Below are 13,516 nucleotides of genomic sequence, written 5' to 3' on the forward strand. Positions count from 1 at the left end.
TGTTCTTAGTCGGTAAGCATACGCAATGGATATGAGTAAGCGCATTGGAGAGGGAATCAATTAAATTCTATTGGTTTATATCAAAGTGAATTATATGTATTATATATATATGTATTATATATATATATATATATATATATATATATATATATATATATATATAGATAGATATATGAAATAAATATATATATATATATATATATATATATATATATATATAGATATATGAAATAAATATATATATATATATATATATATATATATATATATATATATATATACATATATATATACGTAAATATATATGTATATTATATATATAAATATATATGTATATATTATATATAAATATATATGTATATATTATATATAAATATATATGTATATATTATATATAAATATATATGTATATATATTATATATATATATATGTATATATATATATATATATATATATATATATATATATATATATATATGTATATATATATAAAACATATATGAATATATATATATATAAATATATATGAATATATATATATATATATATATAAATATATATGAATATATATATATATATATATATATATATATAAATATATATGTATATATATATATAAATATATATGTATATATATATATAAATATATATGTATATATATATATGTATATATATATATATATATATATATATATATATATATATATATATATATATATCTGTAAAAAGAGGAGAGACTAATTACAATTCGACGAGTCGAGAATTGATAGTGATAGTTGAACGGAAGGATGCAGGCGCTCCTATAATTACAAATATAACGAGGAGGTAGCCAAATGGTGAGGTTTTCCGGGACTATATAGTCATTTACCAAAAGTATTATTATTATTATCATTAATACTTGCTAAGCTACAACCATAGTTGGAAATGTAGGATACTGTATGCCCAGGGGCTCTAACAGGGAAAATAGCCCAGTGAGGAAAGGATACAGAAAAATAAAATGTTTTAAGAACAGTAACATTGAAATAAATATCTTATATATAAACTATAAAAACCTTAACAAAACAAGAGGAAGAGAATTAAGATATAATAGTGTGCTCGAGTGTACCCTCAAGCAAGAGAACTCTAAACCCAAGATAGTGGGAAACTGGTACAGAAGCTGTGGCTCTACTCTAGAGTTAGAGAACAACAGGTTTGATTTTGGAGTGTCCTTCTCCCAGAAGAGCTGCTTCCCATAGCAAGTCTCTCTCCTACCAAGACCAAGAGGAAAGTAACCACTAGGCAATTGCATTGCAGTAGTTAACCCCTTGAGCGAGGAAGAATTGTTTGGTAATCTCAGTGTTGTCAGGTGTGTGAGGATAGAGGAGAATATGTAAAGAATAGGGGTATGTGTAGGCAAATGGAAAATGAACCATACCCAGAGAGAAGTATCCAATGTGGTACTGTCTGGACAATCAAAGGGCCCAATATCTCTCTAGCGGTAGTATCTCAACGGATGGCTGGTGCCCTGGCCAACCTACCTCCTACCAATTGCAGATACTACTATTGAAATGTTTTACATATTTTGTCGGAATTCTGTTATTGCATAATGCAATTTCATTTTAAAATATTTAACTATAAGAGGAAAATGGTTTCAAAAACATGAAAAATTGTTCTAAAATATCTGAAAATTGCGTTAGCTTCCGGAAGGCTTACAGACAACGCAACCCCCCCCCCCCCCCTCCCGGGGATCCCAGCTGCTCTGGTGATGTTTTTCCTTTTCCGAACCCCCGTTTATAAAATTGCTGAATCTGAACTTGCTAAATCATACTCTGTTAATGTGAGGAAAAAATCCCCATGAGTTATATAGATCTGGAGAAATAATGAAATACGAAGAACGTTAAATTGTATAGGAAAACTGAAAGATACTTAGGGGATCAGTTAATTCCAAGCTACAAGAGAGCTTTTATACAACCCGAAATTGTATAACACCTTGCAATAAAGCTTAGAGCTCAGTGGTAAACTGTGACCTGTTGAATATTTGGAGAGCTTAAATATCTGAATTGCTATAGGAAAAGTTATGAAACAAAAGAGACGAATTACAGATCAAGAGAATGGGAAGGCAGTGAGCATAAGTAGAGATAAGGGATCTAAAATACGAAAGGTCAGGAGATTCTACATCGATCTGGACACCTGGTACAGTTGGCTTCCTTAATTCCGGTACACTGACGTCTCTTTATCTTCCCATGAAGTATACCTGAATTAAGGAAGCCAACTGTACCATCTCACCGAGACCGCCCTAAACTAACTTAACCACAGCTTCAAAAATCATTACCCAACAGAGAGGCTTAGGTCCCCTTATCCCCTTCATGGTTGTGGTGGCCGATGTGGTAACATCCCTGACTGGTGAACGCCAGACTGGGGTTCGAGTCCCGCTCAAACTCTTTAGTTTCTTTGGTCCCTGCAACCTCACCATCCTTGTGAGCTAAGGAGGTGAGTTTGGGGGAGCCTATAGGTCTATCTGCTGAGTCATCATCACCCATTGCCTGGCCCTTTTTGGTCCTAGCTTGGGCGCTGATTATATGTATATAGTCAGTATCAAGGACATTTTCCTTCTTGATAGGGCTATGTCACCGTCCCTTGCCCCTGCCATTCATGAGTGGCCTTTAAACCTTTAACCCTTTTAATTGGCACTTTGTAATTAGATTGTATTTTCCATCTTCCGTGGTTTGGATATTAATGTACACTTACGCATGCATAAGGTACAGTATGTGCATGGTAGTTGCCTTTCTTACCTGCTGAGTACCCCCTGTCATGTTCAGTCGTGTACTTATGCTCGCTCTCCCGGATCACTGGCGTTAGACTAGTAGAAACTGGCAAAATGGTGAGAACTGCAGCCTGAAAAAATAATATGAATTAAAGATATCTGTTTTCACAGACGTTTTAGTAAATTTTTCCTTTTAGTATCTCATACATGGATTATTATATCAACATATTACATGGAATTTTTCAATGGTCCTTAGTATGGAAGATTATTTTTAGAGAAGATATTTAAGAAATCCAAATAGTAACCTAAAAGTATAATAAACTTTACAAATTCTGGATGCCAAAGACAGAATGATAACTACTGTAGATATTCCATAAAATCAGAGATACACCAATAGAAAATAGGTGACCAATGCATAAAAAATAGAAAAATTATGAAAATTACCAAAATGAATTCTTACATTGGCATTCTCGCCCATTGGGACTAAGATAACCACTTCGTGGTTCTTAAGAGCTTCATCGATTTTGTCTGCTGCTTCTTTCATGCTGCTTTCGTCTTCCGCTCCGGAAGCGTCACCCTCTACGGTGGGCTTGTCCAAAATCGTGAACAGTACTCTGATCACGTCTGGACGCTCGTCCAGCTGTTGAAGAAGGATTGGTTACATGGCAAGACATGGTGCTGGTGATGATAATGATGAAGCTAGTGATTTAGAATTACATTTAGGAATGGTTCGTCAAGTGGGTTCAGAGTAATTGAAAATGTAGATGTTAGATCAATTTCCTTTATATTATTTAGATTCTAGAGCATCTTCTATGAACGTGTTAATTTAAGACCTTAGGAATATACATAGGAAATTTTATGTAGTCTGAGATACAGGTGTTAATCAGTTTATTAAAATCACCATCATTAATATCATGATAATTTTAAGACTGATAGCTTTGATTACTTTTCAAAATACGGCTTTTCTGTACTTTAGAGTTAGGTTATTCAAGAATTATATGAATATATTCATTATCATAAACTTTATAATAAATCATATTGACAATAACATTGATTTTTATTGTAATATTTATTTTCTTACGAATTTGAAATTCGATGTATTTAGCAACTTCGTGATTAAACCTGATTCTAAGCTATGCTTGACTTCTGCAATTACAAAACCAGTGATAATATAGATTGTTTCTATTTCTAAGCGTTTCAAGGTTCACGTGTTGGTTGGTTTACATAAAGTAGTTTTATGTTTGGGCAAACCTTTGTCCAAAGGCAAGTGAAGTAAGGCGTTCAAGGGAATAGAGGCCTGATTTGAATTTCTAGACTCGACGTGACCTACTAACACTCAGGCTCTTGTAGGCCCCTTTTGGCCTTTTAGTCCCCTTTGCACTTTTAGGCCCCTTGGCCCTTTTAGGCCCCTTTGCCCATTTAGGCCCCTTTGCCTTTTTAGTCCCCTTTGCCCTTTTAGTCCCCTTTGCCCTTTTAGTACTGTTTGCCCTTTTAGGTCCCTTTGCAATTTTAAGCCTGTTTGCCCTTTTAGGGCCGTTTGCCCTTGTAGTCCCCTTTGCGCTTTTAGTCCCCTTTGCCCTTTTAGTCCCCTTTGCCCTTTTAGACCCCTTTGCAAGTTTAAGGCTGTTTGCCCTTTTAGACCCGTTTGCCCTTTTAGTCCCGTTTGCCCTTTTAGGCCCGTTTGCCCTTTTAGGCCCGTTTGCCCTTTTAGTCCCCTTTGTCCTTTTTGGCTCCTTTCATATTATGCGTTTTGCCAACGCAGTTAGCTGCGTTGCGGTGACGCAGACAGCGATCGACTCAGGCTATCCTCACACCATGCGTAACAACATCATAACTTTTACAACGTGCCCCTTGCAACAGGGGTAGACATTGCGAGAACCAAAAAAACCCTTTAAATCTCTGCCTTTCTTTTCTTAGTCTCCTGTTCTTCCATGTGACCCCTTAAACTCATTTAACATCGCACAAGGGTCTGCCCCTCTCTTTTTATCTACTCCTGTATTTCCTTTTCTCCCTTATTTTCTTATACCTTCCCATCCCGAGTTCCTGCCTACGTGCTATAAACTGGATTGTATCCAGGGTACTCTTCCTATCCCCATATTCCCCACCTCCTTATCCCTATCCTTATCATACTATGCGTTTTGCCAACACGAATATGCGAGTATGCGGCACCCCAGAAGCTGCGGCAGTTTTCTAGATGTTGCCACACACAGATGTGTTCAGGGTTTGCTGACAGTTCCTCACCACTAGTCTGTTGATACGCAGAGGAGACACGTTCCCGAATATGGCCAGGGTGGTCTGCGTGGCGTACTTGAGCAGGTCTCTCAGATACTGGACCTTTTCTAGCGTGTCTGCTGGGAGGTCCATTGTGAAATGGATCATCTGTGGGTTAAAAAGTCAAAAGTTAAGATAGGTCGAGTAACGAAAATGCGAGAAAAAAAAATCTTAATTATATATTCATGTTTTTCAAGTTAAAATTAGCAATTGAAATCTAAGCATGAAGAGTCTTGCCATGAATGAATTAATAAATGATTAAACAAATAATAAACAGGTGAATGGATAAATGAATAAATAGAAAATTTATGCAAGATAAATGAAAGGATTGACACGAATGCATCATCAAATAAGTAAATCCAAGACAATTGCCACTATCTTCTACCAGCTCACTCCGAACTGCATGATTGCAAGTGCCCGTGTTTGGCCACAAGGGCTAGGCAATCTACAACAACAACAACAATAACAGCAACAACAACAACAATAACAATAACAACATTACCTGCTCACTAGTGTAACAAGGCGAGACGTCAATAGTGTGTGTCATTGGAGGCTCGTCTTCATATGCGTAAATGTTGTACATTTTATGGGGCAACCCTTCGAACTGCAGGTTAAAAGAAAGCAGATAATTACCACTTACTGAATCACCAATAAAATTTTTGTATCTTAACACTTCGTTTAGGTGCATGCACGGGTTTCGAAAATATTGGGGGTACCAATTACTTATGTATACATATATGCGTGTTGGTATAATTACACACACACACACACACACACACATATATATATATATATATATATAATATATATATATATATATATATATATATATATTTATATATATATATATATATATATATATATATATATATATATATATATATATATATATATATATATATATATATATATATATATATATATATATATATATATATATATATATTTATTTATATATATATATATTTATATATATATACATAAATATATATATATATATATATATATATATATATATATATATATATATATATATATATATATATATATATATATATAAATATATATATATATATATATATATATATATATATATATATATATTATTTATGTATATATATTTATATATATACATATATATATATATATATATATATATATATATATATATATATATATATATATATATACTGTATATATACATATACATATATATTTACATATATATATACTGTATATATACATATATATATTTATGTATGTCTGTTTGTACATCTATATATATATATATATATATATATATATATATATATATATATATATATATATATATATATAAAATCGCATATACAATTCACAAATTTTTTATCGAAAGCAGGTAAGCAACATGGCCACATACTGAGAAAATCTTCAACGTTAATATGTTTAAATCTCACAGAAACGAACAATCAAAACCTTTCCTTACCAAAGACAAGTACTTCTCAAAGAGCACAGGTATCGTGTCCATTGAGTAATAGCTAACTTTGCTGTTCCTGGCATTCGAAGAATCTTTTTCTTCTGTGAAAGGCTGTTAGGAAGGAAAAGAAACATCAGTGAATATACGGAACAGCATAAATCTTCCAATATATTCCAGCATTTATCTTTTAGTATATTACAGTATTCATCTTCTAATACATTCCAGTATTTGTCCTCCAATACATTCCAGTATTTATCTTTTAGTACATTAAAGTATTTATCTTCCAATACTTCTCAGTATTTGTCTTCCAGTACATTTTAGTATCTATCTTCCAATACATTCCAGTATTTACCTTCTAATACATTCCAACATTTATCTTTTATTACATTCCAGTATTTATCTTCTAATACATTCTAGTATTTATCTTCCAATTCATTCCAACATCTATCTTTTAGTACATTCCATTATTTATCTTCCAATATATTCAAGTACATGTCTTCCAATACATTCCAGCATTTATCTTTTAGTACATTAAAGTATTTATCTTCCAGTACATTTCAGTAATTGTCTTCCAATACATTCCAGTATTTATCTTCTAATACATTCCATTATTTATCTTCCAATGCATTCCAGCATTCACCTTCTAATACATTCCAACATCTATTATCCAATACATCCCAGTATTTATATTCTAATACATTCCAGTATCTATCTTCCAATACATTCCATCATTTATCGTCCAATGCATTTCAAATGAATGTAGAAATACAGTTTCTTTTTCAGTCATATGTAAGGAAAATTTAATCAAACTGGTTAGATTCCATAGTATATATTGAAATTAATGCTTTGATATTTTTTGTCTTTGATTATCCCGATTTTAGAATCAAGATTTTCAATTTTATTTTGTATTGAAGTTGATATAATTTTATGATTTCCAAGTTATGAAGAAATCAGAATTAATTTTCTGTGTTTTGTATTGAAGTTGATATAATTTTATGATTTCCAAATTATGAGAAATCAGAATTAATTTTCTATTGACTGAGGTTTGTATTGAAGTAAAATTTACTAATTTTGTTGTATCAAAATTATATTGAAGTTACTTTTGTCGTTTTTCTTTTCTAGGAACTAATTTTCACTGAGAAGTTGATATTACTTAACACGGTCATTCATTTGAATTCATGACGCAACTAATTTTAAGTTGTCTTTCAGGAGTATAATGAAGTTATAATCTTTAGTTTCTTTTAGGTCTATTCCCTTCTACGATACCAAGTCCTGAGTTCATCTATATCTCTTCGAATGTCTTCTAAGCGCCATTGTGACCCATTGCCTCCCACACCTGATGTCTAAGGTCTGTTGTAAGTTTTAGTAACATGCGTTGCTTACTGCTTTTACAGAGTAAGGGCTATTGACCCTACACCTTAAGAATAGATATCTTTTTGAGGCTCAAAGTGAGGATGTCAGGTTCATCCTTGCCAAGTTTTTTGGGCAGGCTGTGTTGTACTATGCTAGCGGTATTTCTACATTTATTTCAGAACCAGGTCTCCTGAAAGCTATATAACTTCTATAATGAAATCTTTGTTTTTATGGTCTTAAATCGAATTTAATCTTATTCTTTATTTATAACAAATGATATCGGCGTCAATGTACTTCGATGTTAGGATGCCAGAAAATTCAAAATCCATCAATCAATCTTTTATCCAGGTGCGTTTCTATTGGGGGGGGGGGGAGAAAACATCCATTGCAAAGTGGTCTGAACTTTTTTTTATATATTTTTGTAGTTCATTCTTCAAAGGAAGTCTCTCTCTCTCTCTCTCTCTCTCTCTCTCTCTCTCTCTCTCTCTCTCTCTCTCGTTCCTATCTTTATGCATAAATGAGGAGTAATTTTGAGCTAAAAATTTATGGAATATATTTGGATATCATTACTTAGATTCGAAAAAGCAGATATAAGAAAATGATAAAAACATAAAATTTAATAACTTCCTGTTAAATTCGCTTGAATTTTAGATAATGAAACCCCATTTTTATCTGTTATCAAGATTTAGATTAATTGTAGACTTTCTAATTTTCTTAGTCGTTCCTCCCCCCATTTTTAATATCTTAACGCTCAAGTTCTAATTAAATAAATCTTCCTCAAACTAAAGAAAATCTTCGAAATATAAATCTTCCTTAAACTAAAGAAAATCATAAAATATAAATCTAACTGAAGAAAATCATAAAAATATAAATCTTCCTTAAACTAAAGAAAATCATAAAAATATAAATCTTACTTAAACTAAAGAAAATCATAAAAATATAAATCTTACTTAAACTAAAGAAAATCATAAAAATATAAATCCTCTTTCAACTAAAGAAAATCTTCGAAATATGAATCCTCCTTAAACAAAAGAAAATTATGAAAATATAAATCTTCCTTAAACTAAAGAAAATCATAAAAACATAAATCTTCCTTAAACTAAAGAAAATCATAAAAATATAAATCTTCCTTAAACCAAAGAAAATAGAAATATATAAATCTTCCTTAAACTAAAGAAAACCATTTGATGGATCAACAAATACTACTCACACAAAATTCCGATATTTTGGTTTTCTTATCTCGACCGTAATTTGTATGATAACGCGGCAATGATAACAGAGATGTCACGATGACGCTGATGATTTGGTTGATGAATGGTATGTTATCATTGTCGTGTTATAATAGAAATTACGGTCGAGATAAGAAAAACTCAAATGTTGGAATTGTGGTTAAAAAAATTTCGTCATTATTTTATATAATTTTATATAATTTATAAGATTCATATAATTTATATAATCTTATATAATTTTATTTAGTTTAAAGAAGAATGTATTTAGGTAATTTCAATAATCTTAATGTCAACTTTAATAATTCTGATAATTATTTTGATTTTAATAATTATAATAGTTTTAGCAATTTCAAAATTAATAACATTATGGTTTCGATGATTATAATGATTTTATATATTTCAATCTACCTTTGCTGTAACTGTTGGAAGCTATCAATCATTGTAATGATAATTTCGAGAATTTCTTCTATGTACTTTATAGATACGATATTTAAAAACAATGTGAATCAAATCATTAATATAAATTTTACGATTGATTTTTATTATGATTTTTTACTAACTTGAATTTCGATATGTTTGGCAACTTCGTGATTAAACCTGATTATAATCTATTCTTGACTTAATTATAGATCCTTTTTTATAATTATATTTCTAAAAACCAGTAATGATAATATAGATTGCTTGTATTGTTGTAGTTCTGCAATGATCTTCCTAATCGGGTACTTGATTTGGTAGAACTTCAAAAGTGAAAACTAGCAGCAAATATTAAATGTTGAACATGCTGACATAAATCCTTTAATAGTATATATATAAAATATCTGTTATGATGTTATTACTGTTTTTAAAACATTTTATTAATTGTTAATTATTTCTCCAATCGTTTATTCATTTCCTTATTTCCTTTCCTCACTGGGCTATTTTTCCCTGTTGGTGCCCTTGGGCTTATAGCATCTTGCTTTTCCAACTAGAGTTGTAGCTTAGTTGATAATGATAATGATAATTATAATTAATTATAATTATGACTATAATTGTAATTTTAATTTAATTACTATTACAATTACAATTACGTAATTAGAATGATAATGATAATTGTAATTGTAATGATCATGATAATGATAATAATAATGTTGTTGCTTACAGAAGAATAATACCAAACGTAAGAGTCATTTAGGAAAGGAATGATGGGGCTCTTCTGGGTGCCAATCCACACGTCAGTCTCGATACCTCGTTTCCAGTGCTGGAAGAGACAGAAAAGAAGTCATTGTTACCAAAATGGAGGTATGGAATTCCAGTTTTCTGAAAGAAATTCTATTTTGGCTTATATGAAAAGGTTCCAAACCAAAAAAAAAAATGTGACAGATTACACTAAAGTATTCCTATCATTCGTCATTATTGTTTATTGTTATCTAAATGTAGCATAAAACGAAAGTTACTGAAACAAATGGGTAAAGATGAGGAAAAGATTCTCTTGATACATCTAAAGGAAAACGAAATCTAGCATTATTTAAGAAAAATAATTTACTTCTGAATCTTAAAAGAAATCGAGGAAAATTTCATCAGACATTGAAATCCTGATTTGAAAACAGCACCAGAACGAACAGTTTTGAACTGACCATAACTATATTTCATTCAACCTATATCATCAATTCAAAACACTTTTTCCCATACAGGAATAAACTTAAAAGACATAAAAGATGGCGCTACAGTAGTGGCATAATCCCATATCGACCGAAAAAACAATAAATCTGAAACTGTACCTTTCCTGTGTATATCATTGGTTCATCCATGTGATCGAAGACCCACGGAGGAAGCATTTCAATGGACCCATCTTCATGGACGATGACGTCACCAAAGCTAGTCACATTTTCAATGGGTTTAATAGTGCAAGTGTGCAGATGTATCTTCATTGAGTAATGGAGACCTGTTGGAGGAAGCGAAGCTTGATGAATGTCCCTTAATTTAGTTTATTTATGAAAGTTCTTTTTTAATGTCGTTACTGTTCTTAAAACGTGTGATTTCAATCGTTCATTACTTTTCTCTATATGAAAGTCTTTTTACCTTCGCCAACTTCATGGTGAGGGGTAGATGGAGATAGTTTGGGGATGCTCTTCGCACTCTATAAAGCGAGATTAGTTCACAGAACGTTTAACTAGGCTCCACAAGGCACTAGAAGAGTTGGAAAACACAGGCCTACATGGCTGAAGACTATGAAGCGTGAAGTAGGAGATGATGAATGGAAAAATATTGGTTTAAAAGCTCACGTCAGACACGACTGGTAAGATATAACCGAGGCCCTTTGCGTCAATAGGCGTAGGAGATGTTGATGATGAGGATGAACTTCGTTGGGAAGGTTATGTTTTGATAGGCGTGCGTGCATTTGTTTGTTTGTATGAATGTCTGCGTGTTTGTGATTAGCATAATTCAAAAACTATTTGATCGAATCTCATTAAAGTTGGTGGGATGATTGGCCATGATCCAAGGCCTTTTTGATTAGATTTTGGGAGTGATCTGGTTAAAAGTTAAGGCCATTGCCACGAAAAAGGCCAAGAACTTCTTTTTGCGAAATCTTGGCCAATTTCTATCTAATTTGCATAAAACTACTGTCAAAATGTGTATAATTCAATTGCCTATCTTGTAATATATAACTTGATATAGGCGAAGGTATGCTCTCTATCGAGTGTCCGTTCTAGTTGTGGTATACTTTTGAAAAATCTATTTTATGGTTGTTAGTGTTCTCAAGACATGTTATTTTAATTGTTCATTACTTCTGTTGTAGTTTATTTCATTATTTCCTTTCCTCACTGGGCTATTTTTTTTCCTGGTGGAGCCTAGTAAAAATACTAACAATGATGATAACGATAGTAATAATAATGATAATAATAATAATAATAATAATAATAATAATAATAATAATAATAATAATGATAAGGATAAGGATAAAGATAATGATAATGATTATGATAATAATAATAATAGTAATAATAATAGTAATAATAATAATGATAAGATAAACCACCTTGATTGAAATCCTGGACTCTCCTCGTCTTGTGCAGGTATCGGCTTTCTTCGGTGAACAGGAACCAAGGAACAAACTCCGAAGTGGCAATTTTTTGTTCCCAGTCGTAGAATTCCTGATAGAGGGATAGAATCTAGCATTAGTAGAGAGTTATGGGGTCTTTGCCTGGCCAGACAGTACTACATTGGTACCTTCTCTCTGGTTACGGCTCATTTTCCTTTTGGCTAGACATACACCGAATAATCTGGCCTATTCTTTACATATTCTCCTCAGTCCTCATACACCTGAAAACAGTGAGATTACCAAACAATTCTTCTCTCAAGGGGTTACCTACTGCACTGTAATTGTTCAGTGGCCACATTCCTCTTGGTAAGGGTAGGAGAGGCTCTTTAGCTATGGTAAGCAGCTCTTCTAGGAGAAGGACACTCCAAAATCAAACCACTGTTCTCTAGTCTTGGGTAGTGCCATAGCCTCGGTACCATGGCCTTCCACTGTCTTGGGATGAAGTTCTTTTGCTTGAGGGTACACTCGGGCACACTATTATATCTTATTCCTCTTTCTCTTGTTTTGTTAAAGTTTTTATAGTTTATTTAGGAAATATTTATGTTTGTTATTGTGCATAAAATTTTCTATTTCTCCTGGTTTCCTTTCCTCATTGAGCTATTTTCCCTATAGGAGTCCCTGGGCTTATAGCATCCTGCTTTTCCAACTAAGGTTATAGCTTAGCAAATAATAATAATAATAATAATAATAATAATAATAATAATAATAATAATAATAATAATAATAGTTTAGTATTTCACTGTCTTGCGTTAGAGTTCTATTGCTTGAGTGTACACTTGGGCACACTATTCTATCTTATTTCCCTTCCTCTTGTTTTGTTAAAGATATTGTAGTTTCTATAGGATATATTATTCTATTGTTACTGTTTTAGAATATTTTTTCCTTGTTTCCTTTACTCATTGAGCTATTTTCCCTGTTGGGGTCCCTGTGCTTATATCATTCGGCCTTTTTAACTAGGGTTGTAGCTTGGCAATTAATAATAATTATAATAATAATAATAATGTCATGCTTACTTTACTGGGTTGCTATTTATTTATATATTAATTTGCGGATCTGTCTATTTATTCATTTATCTATTCATTTACCTATCTGTTGCTTTATCTATCTTTAAATTCATTTTTGTATTTATCTATTTCTTTCTTTGGTTACTTACTTCTTCCAGTTCTTGTCTCCAGAGAAATTTGAAGACTAGTTTAAAATCATTGGTGTGATTCAATGAAAAACAGCTTCATTTATTCATGTTACTTAATATATTTTTTCATCAAAGCCAGAAAAATTTAAATCAATCAATCAATCATTAAAATAATGAAAATAATTACTGAGAACCGAAGCGCGGAAAAAGTAACACAAATAGCTAATTTGTAGTTCAAACTAGAGGTTTTTC

General features: G+C 31.7%; 1 protein-coding gene across 1 annotated transcript in view; it reads right to left on the reverse strand.

The window, feature by feature from the left end:
• Positions 1 to 13,516, reverse strand: part of LOC137650250 (uncharacterized) — a 33,616-nt gene that overhangs the window by 5,670 nt on the left and 14,430 nt on the right. The window contains exons 8-15 of the mRNA XM_068383546.1: positions 12,070 to 12,184; positions 10,811 to 10,974; positions 10,192 to 10,290; positions 6,481 to 6,582; positions 5,518 to 5,619; positions 4,986 to 5,123; positions 3,205 to 3,384; positions 2,773 to 2,875 (exon numbers count right to left, since the gene is read on the reverse strand). Coding sequence (XP_068239647.1) covers positions 2,773 to 2,875; positions 3,205 to 3,384; positions 4,986 to 5,123; positions 5,518 to 5,619; positions 6,481 to 6,582; positions 10,192 to 10,290; positions 10,811 to 10,974; positions 12,070 to 12,184 — 1,003 coding nt within the window. The remainder of the gene's footprint in view (positions 1 to 2,772; positions 2,876 to 3,204; positions 3,385 to 4,985; positions 5,124 to 5,517; positions 5,620 to 6,480; positions 6,583 to 10,191; positions 10,291 to 10,810; positions 10,975 to 12,069; positions 12,185 to 13,516) is intronic.

This window comes from Palaemon carinicauda, chromosome 11 (assembly GCF_036898095.1).
Source record: "Palaemon carinicauda isolate YSFRI2023 chromosome 11, ASM3689809v2, whole genome shotgun sequence".
Classification (NCBI taxonomy): Eukaryota; Metazoa; Arthropoda; class Malacostraca; order Decapoda; family Palaemonidae; genus Palaemon; species Palaemon carinicauda.